Consider the following 18,759-nt stretch of genomic DNA (forward strand, 5'->3'; position numbering starts at 1 on the left):
ATACCACCTCTCATACATTTGTGCTCCTTATTCAACATTCCTCACTTGCCTCAAAGCCTCCATAGAACTAGTCCCGCCAGTCCATAGAGGCTTAAGAAATACATTATTCTTGAGGAAATTTTAGAGTATTTCATGTTTTTGTTCCTAATTCAGTAATATTTACTGCACTTGTTTTCCTCAGGAAAAGGAAACCAATAACTGAAATGCCTCCTAAACTTTTCTCCTACTGCAGCCCATACCTTCTTTTGAAGAGTTCTCATTTACTCATTGCTAGTATTGAGAGCTTTTAAAAAAGGTTAAATTCTGTCTTAATATTCTAAAGTGTTACATGAAGCCTAAGTGTGGAGAGATAGTTATATAAATTATAATATAGCCACAGCAAAGATTATGACACAGCAGTCAAAAACAATGCATAGTTTAGAAAATAAGGCAACATTTTGTTACCAAGTTTGGTTTTTAAGTGTAAAAAGTAAACACAATTCAGTTAAAATTATCTAAAGATCATAATAGAAGAATTAGAAATGTAGTTAATATTTATTTTGGATAGAGTTGTGGATATTATGATTTATAAGACAAATATTTGGTCATTCACATAACCAAGATGTATTTCTCATACACATTTGGTCTTCACACACAGTTCTTGACTCACAGCTTCCAAAACCCTTGACATTTTGTGAGTGTTGAGAGAGATAGGGGTGTCTTTTATTGTGTCAGTGAGATGACTTAGGAAAACATCTAAGGTCTGTAGCTCTTTGCTTAGAGAACCAACCAGTGATTAGCTTGTTGGAAGTTCCAGTACTGCCCCCTGTTCCCCACCCCCACCTCTGAGAAGGGGAGAAGGACTGGAGATTGAGCTCTGTTACCAGTGTCCCATGATTTCATCAACCATGCCTGGATAATGAAGCCTCCATAAAAACCTAAGAGGATGGGGCCCAGAAAACTTCCAGGGTGGAGGACACGTGAAGGGCCTGGGGGAGAGGCGCCTGGAACTCCATGTCCTTTTCCAGTACCTTGCTAGATGCATCTCTTCCAATTGGCTGTTCCTAAATAATAAATGTCCTTTGTAATAAATTGGTGATCTAGTGAGTAAATGAGTTTCCTGAGCTCTGTGACTGATAGGCTATCAGAAGCACAGGTAATAACCTGGGCTTGCCTCTGGCACCTAAGTCTAAAGAGAAATTGTGGGGACTTCCAATCTGTGATTGGTTGCTCAGAAGCTCAGGTAACAACAACCAGGACTTGCAACTGGCCTCTGAAGTGAAGGGAAATCCTTTTCCTGTGGAATCTAATGCTGTCTCTGGGTAGATGGTGTCAAAATTGAGATGAATTTAGTTACTCTCAGATAACCTTTTGGTGTCTGAGAATTTCTTGTTGGTTTGGCAAAGCCTCCACACACATGTTGGAATTTGGTCCAGGAAGCCTATTTCTTTTTTCTTTATACTTTCCTGTCTGTATTTTTCCAATTTTTTTTTTTTATCATGAGATGTTCATTTGAAACTCACAATAGATTCTCTTTATAGATTTTTTTCAATCAAGTGTTAAGTCAGTTGCTTCATATTGGTTAATGAGAGAAAAAAGCACGTATCATCCCAACAATAATGATAAATATACTATTTATGACAAGATTCTGAGAGGAACTTGCACATAAATAATGCGTTTAAGTCAGGCCACTCAAATTTTAAAGTCAGACGTGCAACTCGGTCTGTTTGTAAAGTAGGAAGTGGTAAGGTTACTGTAGCTTTGTGGTGGACTTCATTGAACCTCAGCTACTACAGGCCCAGATACCTCGAAAGTCCCCATTACTGCCCTCCCCTTCAGCCTTCACTCTCTTCCCCTTCCAACTTCCCCTTTACCCTTCCATACCTCACTCATCAATGGACAGGAAGGGAGAAAAATGAGGCAGGTCAAACTTAAAGGTATACGAAAAATTCTTTTTTCCTTCTATCTCTGCAGGCAGGCGAGGTCCCTTTGGACAAGTTCTGAGAAATAGAATTATTTCATGTGACTGAGCACTCAAACTACTTCAGCCAATGGAGCTTGTGACCCAGTTGTGGGAGTGGAGTTGGATTCCCTTTTATATTTTAGAGTGACTTTTTGAAAGGCACTGGAGCATATAACACTTTCTTTTGAATGCTAAACAATCATAATGATTAATATTGCCCCATTAACATTTTGTGGAATTGACTAAGGCCTAAAAGCAACTTTTCTAGCATAAGAGTGTTGCAATATCATATTCAATATTTAGTGGGCAAACACCGTCTAAGGGCGTAGAGTAGTGCGTATTTGGAAGCCTCCCTAAAATGTCCATTAGCTCCCCAAGGATATGCACAATTTTTTAAAAGTTGTATTCTGTGATGCAAACAATATTTTCTGAGTCTTATTTAAAATATAGGGGAGGATGGGCCTCCCCGGTAGCGCAGCGGTTGAGCGCTGGGTTGTGACGCTGCCCGCAGCCTCTGCAGCGCCGGTTCTAACCCCGGCTACTCCCCGGCCACCGGAGGAGGGTCCCACATGGCGCGCAGACCTCAAAAAAAAAAATAAATAAAAAATAAAATAAAATATAGGGGAGGAAAACTGTCTCTAGGGAATTATGTCTTTGCTATTTATTTTGTAATCTAATTTGTGCAGTTATAAGGTAAGTCCCCAAAGTACTATCTAGTAGAGGTGAAACATTTGCAAGCTGAGAAGGAAAAGCAGTAACAGATGTATGTCTGGAGTACTACCCTTCCTGGGGCTCTGGGGTGTCTGGTATTGAAGGTCTTGAACTGAGAGTTTCCAGCAAGGTAAGGAAAAAGAGGAAACCAGATTAAAGGAATATTTATTCATTTAGCCAGTTCTTACTGATAGGCATTTTATTTCTTTAAACCCCCCTCTCCCTTCCTGCCTAGCTATTATAAATAACACTCTTATCAGAATCATTATAGGTATGCATTGTAGGTATGCACATGAAGCAATTCCAAGTAACCGGGCTAAGGGAAGATCTTGTTCAAAGGCACTGCCGTGTGAAAGAGAATCTTCAGCATAACAGAAACTACTTCCTGAGAATAACTGAAGATGAAGCCAAAGTAGTAGGCATCTGCTACACTGTAAACTTAGAAGTAGGCTAAGGAATTTGCACAGTTACACTGTCGACTATTGATAGAAGTATCAGCATCACCTCAGAAAGAGTTTTACCAGGCCAGTGCAATTGTTTTTAAATAGTTTTAGGCTTGCATGTTTTAAAGTGGACCAGGTATTCTGAGTTCACACAGCCTCCTACTCTGCTATATTAAGCCCTATGACTTACTATAGTTAAGTACCTGGTGATGAAATCATTTGAAATTGTCTCATGAAACTTCTGGGTAAACATGTAGAACCACAGAAGGACTAGAACATGCCAATGGCATGATCAGATTTGCAATTTAGGAAGGTCATTCAGAATTTGTGGCTGCAGGAACTGGAGGGAAGAACTGATCAGAAAGATATTTAGGAGGTGGAGCCGGCATGACTTGGTAACTGATCATATGTGAAAGATGAAGGAGGAGGTGCTGTACAATGGCTTCTAGAGTATAGGGATAGATTGGGGTGTCATTCACTGGGATGGGGACCTTACAGAAAAAAACAGTAGCACTGTAGGGGCTGTGAAGGGATGTCCAGATTGAAACCAGTTAAGTGTGATGCCCTGTGGGACACATTTGGCAGGCTGTCCAGTGGGCTAGCGATACAGATCTGTGGGCATTTGGCTTAACCCTGCTCCAGGTCCAAGCCAGGTGTTGAATCTGAGTTTCTCTTTGCACTGTTTGTTCACCAGCCTTTTTGGCTGCTTTCCCAAGGAAGAGCTGAATATCTGTTCTCACTTGTCCCCACCTACCTCAGTTCCCAATTTGTATCCTTCCTGCAGGGGTTTTAAGGAGGAGGAATGTAATTATGTTTCATCTTCTTATGACTACTCCCTCCCTCTCCCACCCTTCAACTGACTGCCCCAAGGTTGTTTGCGCTGTTATTGTTAGTAGGTAATTGTGCCTGCTTGGTTAACCAACCACCCAGCAGCCCTTGCTGAGATTTGTGAGCTGCATGTGACTTGAACTGCACCAGCAAGAGGTGTAGACCCTAGCCCTGGCCATGAGTACACCTGGCAGAGAAGGCTTCCCTGTCTCATGAAGAGTGGCTGAATTATCTGTAACAGACCTCATACAGGGGGAAGGCTCAGGCTGGATGGTTTATGGTGCTGTAACTAATGGCAAAAGCTTTCTTCCATGCTCGGCAGGACACGGGCAAAGGAACAGCTATTTCTCCCGCCACAGATCATTTGCATTGCCTTCAGTAATTAAAAACTTTATCCTCTGGACCTGAAAGGGGTTTGGTTTCTGCAAATAAAATTTACTTAAAGTATACCTCAAAAGGACCAAATTCTTGGTTTAACTTTGGCATTTGAAGTTGTCTGAAAGATGGAACAAATGATCAGCAAGTGCTGATCATAAGGGACCTTCACAAAAGGTAGGGCCCCAGTGGTATCCCTCTATGGAAATGTAGGGCACTCAACTCTGGGGTGACTCTGTGATGCTTTGGGTAAGCTACATTCTACCTTTTGAGGAAGTGGGAGGGAATATCCAAATTAAGTGTGTGAAAGTCTCATTGAAGCATATTTGGACACATTTGTATATTTGAGTTTAATTGTTACATCTCATTGATAATTGTTTAAATAAAAAAAGCCCATAACCCTACCACTCCAAAATTCACTCCAAATCCTTTTCTGCTGCACATGTACATTGTTTTCATTGTAACTTTGAGGTGGTGTTTGTTAAAAGAAGAAACAGCTGACCCAAAATAGTGTCATTTATGTTAAGTCCCACTGAGACTGAATACCTGACCTAAGTGCAGTTTCAGCCTCTACTAAAAGAGAACTTTAGAACAAACCAAACCTCTGTAGTTTATTGGTCAGTACTGGTAAGGTCATCTGCCTTCAACCTAGTGACATATGAATGATTTCCATTTCCATAATTTTTATTCACATCCCTTTTAATGGAAAAATAGCATTTCTTTTTATGGATCACCAACACCATGTTTATTAACTTAACCAGCTCCTATTGTTGGACATTTTGATTTCGTTAATTCCCTCCCTCTCCTATACATCACCCCATCAACCTTTAGAATTTGGGGGGAAAGTCTTGGATATTAGAAATTTCATGGCATCAACATAACATCTCATTTAATCTATATTTCTTTTATTATTAATATATTGGAGATATTTTCTTCTGAGGACGATTTCATTTTGTCATTTGTACAAACCATTAAAAATAAATGGTTTTCTCTTAAAAAGTAAAATTTTCAAATGATTGATACACTGGTCATGGTAAAAGTGATACCACTGAAGATGGGAGAATAAAAAATAAAGCAATGAAAAAGCTACACGATGAATTTTCTGTTTCAGTTTCAGACAATGGCCTTATTTTGTAATGATTTACATTGGCCTTAATCTAAAATTTATTTTGACTGGTTTTTGTTTTTCAGGTAATGTTTATTTTCGATTACTTTTAGGAAGAGTTTACTTCTGCTTGAAGAGAAAATAAATTCAGTTTTGGAAGACTAAGTTCTTAATAAAAATTATTCTGCTAAAGATACCTCTAAACCAAACATGCCTTTGGTATTTTAAGAATGATTATTGGGGAATCAAAGAGCGTTGAGGAAGTCATTTGCTTTACACCATATTGTCCAAGTAACAAAGTAAGTGAGATCTGAAAACATTCCAATCATTTGTGTCAGATCCTAAGATAGGCTGATACCATCTTGTACTATATCATTGTTTTTTTTTTTTGATTGATTGATTGATTGATTGATTTATACAAGCACTGGGTACAGTCAGAAGCGCGGGAGGGTGAGAGACTTCACCAGAGCCAGAGCGGGGAACAGAACATGTAGACTGACGAAGTACACTGCTGAGGGGAGCAGCGGGCGGCAGGAGAGGTCTGCGCACCATGTGGGCAGGAGAGGTCTGTGCACCATGTGGGCAGGAGAGGTCTGCACACCATGTGGGACCCTCGTGCCGTGCCGGCAGCCTGGAATGGAACCGGTGCTGCAGAGGCTGCGGGCAGCTTCACAACCTAGCGCTCAACCGCTGCGTCACCAGGGGAGGCCCCTATATCTTTGTTTTCTTTTAAACTGCATTTATTATCACCAACAACAGTTGTCTAATGTTTTAGGGACAACTACTGGTGTTTTAGTTATGGCACAGTTGAATTTGGGATAATTTATGTAGGGGAGCAGAAATCTGCCACTCCAAAATATGTCTCTTTGACAAAGGTTGATTTCATGAGAGGGGCTATGAAGGCTGGGGAGGTTGCTTTTTTTTTTTTTTTTTTTGGTTAAGAATGCGGTTTTTATTTGTGTCACTAACAAGGGGGCAACTCCTGCTCTCCTGAGTGCAGGGCCCGCCACTTGTCCAGGGGGCCTCGATTTGGGATGTATTTGACACCACAGCCATCTGGGATGAGCCGTTTTTCAGCTACCATGTCTTCAAACTCATCAGCATTAAACTTGGTAAAGCCCCACTTCTTGGAAATATGGATTTTCTGGCGGCCAGGGAACTTGAACTTGGCCCTACGCAGAGCCTCAATGACATGCTCCTTGTTCTGCAGCTTGGTGCGGATGGACATGATGACGTGGCCAATGTGGACCCTGGCCACGGTGCCCTGAGGCTTCCCAAAGGCACCTGGGGAGGTTGCTTTCTAAAAAGACATTTATACATAAACTTCTCTCTGAAAGGGATTATCTCTCATTGTTCTGGGAATACCTAATCTAATCTCTTATTTTCAGTGAAGAGGCAGAATTTAAATCTGCATACCCCTGTTAATTGTGCTTCCCTTGGTGAACCCTATAACTGACCTTCCCCTTTTCTCTGCCCCCTCCAACCTTCTTTGTCTTAGCTAAGTTATTTAAGGTGGTGTCTGGTGCCAAGTGGGTCACTCAGTGATGCTGGGTGGGTGTCTTCCATATTTACAAGAGGCATACATGTTATTATTAAACTTCCTTTCAACTTTTTTTTCTTATCAGTCTGATGCTTGTTTGGTTATATGCTAGCTTAGAAGAACCCAGAAATACACAGGATAATTTTCTTTATGCCTGATACTTCCTTATTTGCAGAATTTTGCAGGAAGTTGATTAAATTTGCCTCAAAAATGCCTTTGAGTCCAAAAATTCTTAAGATTGAGAAATTAGCACTTTTATAGTAAATGTTAGTATTTGTTATGATAATAATAGAGACTACTAAAAATACAGCGCTTTGACAAATTCTTGTTTGGGGATGTCAACACAGTCAGAGATTCAAAAAGTATGTAGGTGGCAGGAAAGAATGCAAGCTCTGCAGTTGTCGGCAACTAGTTGTGGGTTATAGGTTCTGGATCTGAAACCCAGCTTCACTGCTTACTGTTGGTATAACCTTCAGCTAATTACTTAATCTCTCAGTTTCTTAGTTTGTGCCTTTGTGAAGCAGGCACAATAATATTGTCTACCTCATGGGTTGTTGCACAAATGAAAAATTAAGCACTTAAACCTTTGCCTGGCACATCAGAAATACTCAGGATATGGTAGCTGCCATTATCATGATCCTCATCACGATCAGGGACATGTAGATAGAGTCAAATCAAAGAAGTCATCACTCTATTAATCTGCTCTAATTTATATTTGAAGTTCCTAGACTAGTTATTACTCATTATCAAATAGATAATGAATCCTAATCCTCATCCCATCTGGAAGAATATATTAACAGAAAACATTGTCTGTTCCCTTGTAGGTCCCTTCTAACTAAACAGCCCTCTTGAGTTTTTGTGGAATTGTAATCTTTCATCTGATCTGGAAAAAGACCTGGAACCCCCCTGTGATCTGACTGTCCTCACTTCCCAGTCCACTCCTCTTGTGAGTCCCTGCCAGAGTGACCATGGAGGGACTACCCCAGAGGTGTACCGAGGAGGTCCCCTCAGTCTACAGAGAGCCCCGTATGAATCACTCCTATGTTCCTCTAACTTCCCAGCCATGTCTGTCTACTAAGCCCTCTGTGACCATATGTGACTCAAGTTGAAATGACCAGAGCTACAGCACCTGTGCCTCACAGTAATAAGAAGTTATATGTAAGTCTGTCTTCCTGGCTGGCCTTGCTGAGAAGCTCAGGAAATGTGTACTTGACAGATAAATAAATGCACAAAACAATTTCCGTTTTTAATATCGATGTTCAGAACTGACCCAAGACAGTTTGCAGATATATTTCCTTTCACTCCTTCAAACTTTGGAATCTGTCCTGTTTCCCCCACCAGGAGGGTTGCTTCATGCCTACCTTTCTTTGTCATGGACTCTTGCCTAAGCTCCACATGTGTTATCTTTGCTACACCCCTCAAGGATGGTTTTACTTTCCTCATTCTGTGGATGAACACATCTGTGGCTTACAGAGACATAAAGCAACTAGCATAGGATTCAATGTTAGCAAATGGGTTGGATTCTAGGTTTGTCTTGACTCCAAAGCCCAAAGCTCTTTCCTCCATGCTGCATTGTCTCCAGAAAGAGGAGTGGCAAGTAGTGAGGTCTGTTCGTCAGTTGCCCCCTGGCCTCAGGTGTGCGTAGGTGGGCTCCAAATCTTCAGCAGTAGACAATACTGTTTTGAGGCAGCAGAGAAGGTGGATGGTAGAGTCTGTTTTGAATATGGCAGAAGAGCTTCAGTTGTCACCACCTGGTTGTCATTGATATTTAAGTCTCTTTTGGCTCAAGGGATTATTCCCTATTAAATCAATCAAATCTATCTGGGAGAAGTAGTATCTGTAATATTTTATATACTTTAGCAGTTCAAACCCAAATGTTGTAGACTGACACTTCAACAACGTGGGTTTGAAATATGCTGGTCCACTAGCATGCAGATTTTCTTACAAACAGATGTTGTGAACTCACAGTATTATACAGCACAGTACTGCAAATATATTTTCTCTTTCTTATGATTTTCCTAACATTACTTTATTTTAAAATATATGTTGAGGTCCTCCCCTGGTGGCGCAGTGGTTGAGCGCTGGGCTGCAGCCTCTGCAGCGCCGGTTCGTTCCCCGGCTGCTGGCGAGGGTCCCACCAAAAAAAAAAAAAAAAAAAAAAAAATATATATATATATATATATATATATATATGTATTTTGAAGGGCCTCCCTGGTGGCACAAGTTGCAGCACTGTGAAGCTATCCACAGCCATTGCAGAACAAATGAGATCCCCGGCCAGGGAGCTGATCCACAGGGCACAGCAGACCTCTCCTGACTCACCAACTGCTCCCCTCAGCAGTGTATTTCAGTCGATCTGCCTGTTCTGTTCCCCACTATGTCTCTGGTGAATCCTCTCATCCTCCACACCCCTGCCCCCCTGTTCTTGTGTGCATAAATAAATCTTTTAAAAAAATATATGTTGATGAGCTATTTCTGTTATTGGTAAGGCTTCTGGTTAACAGCAGGTATTAAATTATACACAGAATTTTAACTGTATTGCCCATAACCCCCACATTGTTCAAAGTTTACCTATATATGTTTGCATGCATGTATGTGTATATTTTATCCAAAGGTGTGTTAAATTCATTTTTTGGGGGGGGGGTCTTTGGGATAAATTTTAATTTTTCTTGTGTCAGCTTTTAGATATGACATTACTATATGAAAGAATTCAAAGAAGAATTTTAGTATTTAAATTTTGTAGAAGATTAATCTGGTAGATATATGTTTTGGTATTTTTTGTGTGGATTGCTCTTGTATATTATACTAGCTTGTTTTTTATTCTAAAGTGATAATTAGTATTAAATCAAAACAATGAGATTTCAGACTTTTCCTTTTTTCCACTTTAGAACTGTCAAAGTAGGCTCAATGGGATATTTTCAGAAAGATGTAAATACCATATTGAATCTTTCTTTGTATTATCAAGGTTTTAGAGTTTTTTTTGGACAAAAAGATTAAGAGCAAGATTAAGCTTATGTTTATGGGGAAAGTTAGTTTCTTGTTATAAAGGACTTAATGACTGGGTTTAGTGCATCAAGGCCTAAAAGGAAGTATTTTTTAAAATCAGAAATAACTGACAAGAAAGCAATGCACACCATTAGATGAAATTGCTGCGTAAACGGTCTTTTTGTTTTAGCGAGTGCAGTTTATAGTAATTGGCAAAAAAAATCCCATGTGCCATTTTCATTGTTTGCTCCATTTGTTTGCTTTCTGTGTAATTGAATTTCACACAAGGGAGAAATGAAAATGATTTTCAGGTGCATCATTGTATTTTCAACAGATTTTTAAATTTCTTTAGAGCTTAGCTCTTGTTAAGTATTCTCCAGCTTGTGTGTGTGTATGTGTGTGTGCTATAAGATTGAGAATAGAACTATATTTCTTTTGAAACCAACCTCTGATTTGATTGAATGTTACATTTTTTAATGGCAAAAAATTGGCTTTCAATCACATTTGGGTTTATTTCTAGCCATTTGCCATAGCAAGTTTACTGAAATTAGGAGACATAATAATATTTCACATTCCTTAGGGCTATGTTTCCAAAACCACAGAAACACAGATATATAGGCCTCGGTCACACAAACATTATGAAAAGCAATATATGAGATGTAGTTCTCAATCATACCTCATTTTCCTGTGTCTTTTTGTCAGTGTTTGGTGTTTATACAAGGTTAAAATGAATTTAGGGGAAAGTCAGTATGCTTTGGTTTTGAAACAGTAAATCTTTGCTACTGCTTCATTTTATGAATGGTGTGTATAATTGGTAAGTGAGAGTAAATGGGAAAACTGTAAGATTTAGAAAAAGTAACATTCAAAGGCTTTAAAGGACAAAGACAATGCACAGAGTTTAACTATAAATCTGGGGACGTGGAGAACAGAATTATTTGTCTTTAAGCTTAATTGGTTGTTTCATTTTTTTGTAACTCGGGGCCCTAGAATCATGGCCTTCTCCACAACTCTGTCTCTCATGTCATCAGAGATGACACCTTACTATGGTCTTCTATTGTCTCCTTCGTCCAACCTAAACACTCATTCCTTAAGATTTTAGTACCAGATCCTCTTTCCCATACTCCTTCTTTTAGATTTCTTGAGAATTGTTTTATCCTCATAGGTTAATTTTTCTATATGCAGTCTTGGCTTTCTTTTCCCCAGCCACCTTACCCCAATCCTACATAATATCTCTGACTTCAGTTATCAGTCCTCAGACTCGGTCATTACTAATAACTCCAATGTGTCCTTCAATCTCAATCTAAGACGCTAGTTATTATTGCCACTATTTTTATTTTTATAGAATTTATTGAATTGGACTACTGTTGGGTTACTACAGCAAATGAATCATATTCTGGCACCCCTTGCTCTATCCAGGGGTTGTTGTGTGGGTGAGATAAGATCAGATATTTCCAGTAGCATATTGGAGAAGGGAAGCAAGAGGAATTGAGCAATGAAGGGATCAAGGGCCTTGAATTAAGTCCCAAAGAGAGAAGGAAAACTTGGGGTGAGGTTGGCAGGGGAGTGTAGAACAATATTCCATTCTGAAAGAAAGAGGAGGCAGACCTGCTTATCAGAAGGTGGGACAATGACCAAGGAATAGTAAATAGATTGTAAATGACAGATGTACAGCACCAACAAGGATGGACTGTGAGATTAAAGGCAGTCCAGGGATGCAGGGAGAAGAAAATGTTCCAGGCACTCAATAGGGGCTGGATAAATATTTGTTGAATAAATGAATAAATTATATAACTCCAGGCTTAGGGCTTTGTTGTTTTCTCAACTGGTTTTGAGCTAAGAAGTGCAAGGCTTGTCACATTTCATGCAGGTCTGGAGTGGGAATGGGCAAGGCTGATGGCTGGCATATTTCTTGTGCAAATTAGAAGTGGCTCCATGTCTGAGCAGATGGATTGAAAAAGAGCTTCCACTTCTCAAGGGTCTAAGCAACTTTGTGTCAGCAATGTGGGCTCAGGATTTCGGCACCCTTATGTTTGTGCCTAGGTTGGGGGCAGGTAGATAGCATAACCATGTGGTAAGGAAGATGTAAACTCTTTGAAGTTAGACATTATATATATATATATTTTCACTACTGTGTCCTTCTCAGAGTTTAGCATCATCCTGGACACTAAAAATGCTAAATAAAGTTCTGTATAGTTGAATTGAATGTGGATGAACAAGGACTGTTGACTGATAGCTTCCCCCTCTCCCTGGAGTCATTCCCCCCTGGGCATCAGTCTTCAGAAGACTATCTTCATAATTTGCCCCTTTCATATTCCCATGCTAAGGAATGCTGTTCATCTTGGAACTCTGCCTAGTCCAGTGGCTGTGGTCATTTGACCCAAAGGGAAATCTGGAAAAACTCTTTTACAGGAGCTGACAATTTCCCTTACCATCACAGCTTGCTTTTATTGGGTTCTTATATCCAGAGGTGTGTCCAAATCTTAAGAAAGGTAATTTTCAGTCCTTTTGCTGTTGATCTCAGTATAGCACTGTATAGCCTGGATATTTTCAAATTATTTGTTTAAATTCAGTCCAACAATTCTCAAATATTTAATAAACAATTGTTTTCAAACTCAAAAAAATTTTCAACCCACTCCCTGATATTAACTTTCTTTAGGTTTTCAAGCTCACCCAAGCCAGAGGGTTAGTAAATGTCAAGGTTGAGATTTGGAAATCTTTCACCTTTGGATTTGAATTGTGACTCTGTTGTTTACAATCTGGGTCAGTTTCCTAGCCTCTATAAAAATGTGCCTTTACCAGATTCCAGTCACAATTCTAAAGGCTTTTGACATTATAAATTGTGACAATAACAACACCTATATAGTTTCTAAGTATTGTCTTGACAACAACTGTTGGGCATGTGTGTGACGTCCTTTGGATGAAATATCAGAAGTGCTTAATAATATTGGTCATTGTGAAATGATAACTCTAGTGTCCTTATGAAGAATGGATTAGAAGAGGTTAAGAATGAAAGTAGGGAGACCAATTAAAGACTATGACAGTAATCCAAGTAAAGGCTAATTGATGAGAATATTAATAAGGTCATGTGTGGTAGTGGTGGGGGTTTCAGATTCTGGAAATATTTGGGTTAAAAAAATAATATTGGTCATTGTGATTGTCATTAATAATAATCCTATCTGCCAAGAAACATGACCAGTCACAGATACATAGTGGTCCTCACACCATTTTCATTTTAAGTGATGCTGTTCTGAAGAACTTTTGTAAACATGTCACAAATACTCCTTTTTATTTCTAAAAGATAGTAAAATAACCATTTTTATTTAGAATAATTTCATTTTTAAAAGAGTTCCTCTGTGTCTCTCACCTGCATCTCATATTACTAGGGGATCACAATATCACAACTAAGAACCTGACATTGGTACATTGTTATTAATTCAATCCCAGACTTTTTTAGATTTCACCAACATCCTTTTCTTTTCCAGGAGCCAATGTAGGGAGCACATTGCATTTGGCAAATGCCCCTTTCTCCACTAAGCAATTGCTTCTTTTGTTAGACTTATCCCTGGGCTCTGCTCATAAGAAATGCCACAACAAACCATCGTGCAGGCTCTTATTCTGGCACTTGGTCCTTTTCACTTTTTATGACCAATCACTTGCCTCCATTTGGCAGATCTACAGGTCTGGTCCAGAACAGTATTACTAGCTGTGTGACCTAACTTAAGGAATCCTTAGTTTTCTCACCTCTAAAATAATTGTTCCTAAAGGCCCTGGCACACAGTAGCTCCTTATCAAAAAACATTAATTGTTCTTTTGTTACATCATTGTGCTTTACTCTTCAGATCATAAAGCAGCTCAGCTGCTAATTCTGTCTTTACTTTTCAATCTCTTCTGTTATGTCAAATTTATCAGATGAGTTTGCTGACTTGAAGGCTGCTTCATTGCTAGAAAAGTTAAAGTACTTCTTTTTAAATGTTTTTCTACTTTCCTTCCTGTATAGAAAAATTTGGGAAGCATATACAGGAGAGAATCAGAAATACCATACTCCCAAGCTTTCTTCCAAATCCTCTCCTCCTCTTTATTTTGGTCTTTCTTTGTCCTGGAACTCCCACCTTACTGCCTGCAAATAGGAAAGACCAAAACACCCATTTACTAAGGCGGGAACAGAATTGGCAGCTGTGGCCTAGGATAAGTGACTTTGAATATTCAAACCATTTTCTGTGGGCTGTGCTTGGGTCACATGGCCTAATCAGGGAGTTTCATGCAATCTGACATTTTCCATCAGGGTTGCTTTTGAAACTGAGGAAGACTCTGGCTCTGAATGGCAGGACAACAAATTAGGCAGCCCTCATGCTAGCCATCTGCTTTAAGTAAATTAAGAGCTGAAGCCATGTGGGATTTATCTAAAATAGTGAATCTCAATTTTTTCCTCATTTCATTTTTATTCCTCTTTATCTCAACTCTTAAAGTGGGTTTAACTTAGATAGACTATCCCAGCTGTCTCAGCCTGAGTCTCTCACCCATCTCCTCCCCGTTTAGGCAACCACCCTCGGAGTGTCTCTAGCCTACTAACGAGGTCCTCTCTGATATCTGATGATTGCAATATTTTTTGAGAATTGCCTGATTAGAGAGAGTGCATTTTGGCTGGGTTTTCCTTAGCTATGCCTCTGCAGTGGTGTCTCCAACTGCTGCAGGTGTTCATAAATTCCTGAATAAATGAATGAATGAATGAACTTCTTTGGCATCATCAAGGAGAAGAAATTTTTTCCAACCTCTGGATTCTTCTCAGGATGGTGGAGTAATCAATTAGCATCAGACAGATTAGTGGGAGACAAAAATAAATTATTTTTTTAAAGATTTATTTGTGCATACAAGAACTGGAGTACAGGTCAAAGGTGCAGGGGGTGAGCGGATTCACCAGAGACAGGGTGGGGAGCAGAACAGGTGGATTGACTGAAATACACTGCTGAGGGGAGCAGCGAGCGAGACAGGAGAGGTCTGCTGTGCCATGTGGGTCAGCTCCCTGGCCAGGAATTAAACTGATGCTGCATTGGCTACTGATAGTGTCATAGTGCTGAGATTTAGTCCCTTGCATCACCAGGGAGGCCCCCAAAACAAATTTAATGACATACCGATGGGAATTTATATAGACCAGAGGTTTCCAGAGACACTGAGATAAAACGGGAGTATGTTATCCTGAGCCAAGGAATGGGATAGGGGCATGGGATTCAAGGGGAGAGGAGGCAGCTCCAATCAAGTGACCAGGAGAAATCGACTCACATGATGAAGACCAGATTCTCTGTAATTACATGTGTGCCCTGCCATAAAGATAGGTGTTTCAGATGGAAAGATTAATTTTGGTAATAATCCTAATTGTGGGTAAGACTTCCAGTTTCATTCTTCTGGGTAGTTAAGGGAGGGTTAAGTTTTCTCAGGTGCCTGCAGGGCATTGGTTAGCCTCTGCTTGAAAAAATGTGCATGCCTAAGTCACATGTCTGAGGAAGGCCTGTCCTTCATCATGGTTATGCTCCTGGTGGTATGAGACAAACATTGAAGGCAATTAAATACAATACATAAGTCAGATGGTGATAAGTGCTATGAGAAGAATTAAGTGAAGTGAAAAGGGTGGTTGCAAATGTAAATAGGATAGTCAGGAAAGGCTTCCCTGGAAATAACATGTGGGAAAGGTGTCATAGTGGTGAATCTGAATTCTTTAAAGCAGAGTTTTGATATTAAAAAAAAATAATCCCTTCCAGGGTATAGCACTGTAACATGCACTTTTTAAAAAAGATTTTATTTATTTATGCATATAAGAACTGGGGTATAGGTGTAAGGGACAGGACTGACCACAGTGCGGGTTTTCTGATCCCATGCAGACCGGGTAAAGGAGGGGTCAGAGTCCTCAGTAGTTTTGCAGGTTTTTTATTTGGGGTTCACCAGGCATATGGCAGGCAGGGGTGCTGGCTGGTGGGCTGGGAGGCTGGCAGGCCTCCCAGCCCCTAGCAAGTCTTTACTCTATCTGGGCTCTCTGGCGTTCTCTGCTTCTGCGTCGGCTTCTCCTTCAGGTTCTGCTGCTGCTGGCTGGGGCTGCTGGCGTCCCCCCGTGACGCCGCCCTTAAAAGCACAGTCTTAGCTCAGCTGAATCCCATCTACCTATGCCCACACCCTATTCCAGGTGCCCGCCATCAGGCATGCATTCAGGACAAGGATCCATCATCTATCCTGATGGCGGAAGGGCAGAAAAGCCTGACATTTTCTTTACCCTACAATAGGCCACTCCAAATGCCTGCAATGTGGAAAAAGAGTCTGATATTCCATTTGTTTAGAATAGATATGGTTAAAGAAACAAGAGAACATTAAAGATAATGCTTAAGTGAAAATTAAATGGAATGTGGGCCTCCCTGGTGGTGCAAAGGGTTAAGTCTCAGCACTATGAAGCTATTTATCAGCAGCCACTGTAGCACCGGTTCGATCTCTGGTCAGGGAGCTGATGTACAAGGCACAGCAGACCTTTCCTGTCTAGCCTGCTGCTTCTCTCAGCAATGTATTTCTGTCAGTTTGCCTGTTCTACTCCTTACTCTGTCTCTGGTGAATCCTCTCACTCCCCGCACCTCTGCCTACACCCCACTCTTGTATGCATAAATCAATAAAATAAATCTTTAAAAATAATTAAATGGAATGCAATAACAATGATTAGATCTCTTGCTCCAGCCTTTGTGGAGAGCCAGAACAACTGAGTGGAGCTTAACCCAACATGTCCAAGCCAAGGGTGGCCCAAGGATACTGCAGAAAAGAGATTTTTCTGGAGCAGAGGGGACTATGGGGCCACAGCCCACCTAAGAAGGTTGGCCTTCAGTAGATGAGAAGCAGCTGCCTGCAGGCTGCCAGAGAGCTCTCAGAAGCTTGTGTTTCCATGTGAAGAATCACTTCCATCTGGAAAGTTCATCAGCTTTGAATGACACCAGGAATCCTTCTCTTTCACCTGTTAATCTCACAGGTAGGAATCCAAGCTAAGGAAAGCCTCAGGGATGCAAATATAGGGTTATGTGCAGAGTGTTCAGTTCAGCATTATTCCACACCACAGGATTTGTGCATTCATAGAAAATTGCTTTTAAAATGCACCTAATATATTGAGCAAAATCTTAAAAAGTAAAATTTCAATTGTTTTTAATTCTAAGTGGGTGTAACTAAAATCATATTGTTATTCACCAAACATATGTTAGCACATAGATGTTTCAGACAGTGTGGTAGATGCTGAATAGAGAATTTATTTGTATATCTGTGTTCAAAGAAAAAAAGACAAGAGTGAAATACCCTCAAGTGATTGCTGTAATTTTAACTTTATTCTTTGCATTTCCTCTAATTTCCTTATTTATGGCAGCATGTATACATGATTTTTTTTTAAAAGATTATTTATTTATACAAGCACTGGGTACAGTCAGAAGCGCAGGAGGGTGAGAGAAGTCACCAGAGCCAGAGAGAGGAACAGAACAGGCAGACCGACGAAATACACTGCTGAGGGGAGCAGCGGGCACGGCAGGAGAGGTCTGCACGCCTTGTGGGACCCTCGCCAGCTGCCGGGGATTGAACCAGTGCTGCAGAGGCTGCGGGCAACTTCGCAGCCCAGCACCGCTGTGCCACCAGGGGAGGCCCGGTGTATACATGATTATAAATATTGGGACACAAACTTCGGGTTCCCAGGTCAAAAAAACTCATGAAGATACTGTTGTGAACAGTAAGGTACAAAGCAACCTTAGATTGAGTTTCTCCGCTGATGGTTCATTAAAGACCAGCTGTGTACTCTCCTCCCCCCACCAGTGTCTCAATATTTCTCCTTTCTGGAAGACTCAAGCATAAACCAGAAGAGCAGGTTTGCGACGGTGAGGCACAGAGTGAGTGGATCAGAGCAGATTTGAATCTAGGATTAGCATGCTTGCAGGTGGAGGAACAGAACGCTTCAGCAGCCTCCTGCGTGCCTGCCCTAGGACGGTCTGTGGTTCCGAGTCATAAGAGGACACGGAATCTGACACCCAGGGTGGAAACAAAGCAATGTGGAAAGAAAAGATGCTTTTGTGTCAAACATGGTTTCTAGGCAACTACTTCAGCGTCCCTCATCATTCAGCTTTGCTGACCTTTAGAACCTGTCTGATAAACTCATCAGATTTCTGCAATGAAAGGGCTGACATATGCAGATGAGGTAGGTCAGCATGTAGCTCCTGCCTCACTTTCCAGCTTCCTCCACCATCACTCCTTGCTGTATTCCTGACCTACCTTCTGCCCATGCTGGCCCCTCCGTCTGGACACCTTTTCTGGGTCTGACAACAGATTCCAGTTTCAGTTCAAGTTTCACTTCCTTTGGGACACTTTGTTGTGATTCTCCTGGTGTTTTCAGGGAACAATTTTGTTGGATCCTGACAATGTGATAACAACTGGGGACATGGAATAGAAGGTTATCAAGTCAGCAGGATGGTCTTAGCCTGTGTGACAAAAGAGCATTCTATACAAGAAATTTATTGCCTCACCATTTTGGAGGCAAGAAATCTGAAAGCAAGGTGTAGTAGGCAGGGTGGGTTCTTTGGAGCTTTGTGAGGGAGAATCAGTTCTGAGCCTCTCCTAGTTTCCTGAACCCTCAGGTATGCATTGGCTTGTAGCTGGCACCTCCTTGTACTTCACGTTGTCTTTGCTCTGCATCTATCTCCAATTTCCCCTTTTAAAAGCATACTAGTTTTATCAGATAAGTACTCAACTTAACTGACCTCATTTTAACCTTGATTATCAATAAGGAACCTATTTTCAAATAAGGTTGCATTTATAGGACTTCAGTAACATTTTT

At 40.6% G+C, this 18,759-nt stretch overlaps 2 protein-coding genes across 4 annotated transcripts in view; one reads left to right on the forward strand and one right to left on the reverse strand.

Moving 5' to 3' along the window:
• Positions 1 to 18,759, forward strand: part of EEA1 (early endosome antigen 1) — a 419,318-nt gene that overhangs the window by 8,630 nt on the left and 391,929 nt on the right. The window lies entirely within an intron of this gene.
• On the reverse strand, positions 6,327 to 6,686 carry LOC119247435 (60S ribosomal protein L10-like). Its single transcript, XM_037513881.2, has one exon. It carries the CDS (start codon positions 6,630 to 6,632, stop codon positions 6,369 to 6,371), a length of 264 nt encoding a protein of 87 aa, XP_037369778.1. The 5' UTR covers positions 6,633 to 6,686; the 3' UTR covers positions 6,327 to 6,368.

Source organism: Talpa occidentalis, unplaced genomic scaffold (genome assembly GCF_014898055.3).
Source record: "Talpa occidentalis isolate TD23 unplaced genomic scaffold, MPIMG_talOcc4v2.1 talOcc4.16, whole genome shotgun sequence".
Taxonomy (NCBI): Eukaryota; Metazoa; Chordata; class Mammalia; order Eulipotyphla; family Talpidae; genus Talpa; species Talpa occidentalis.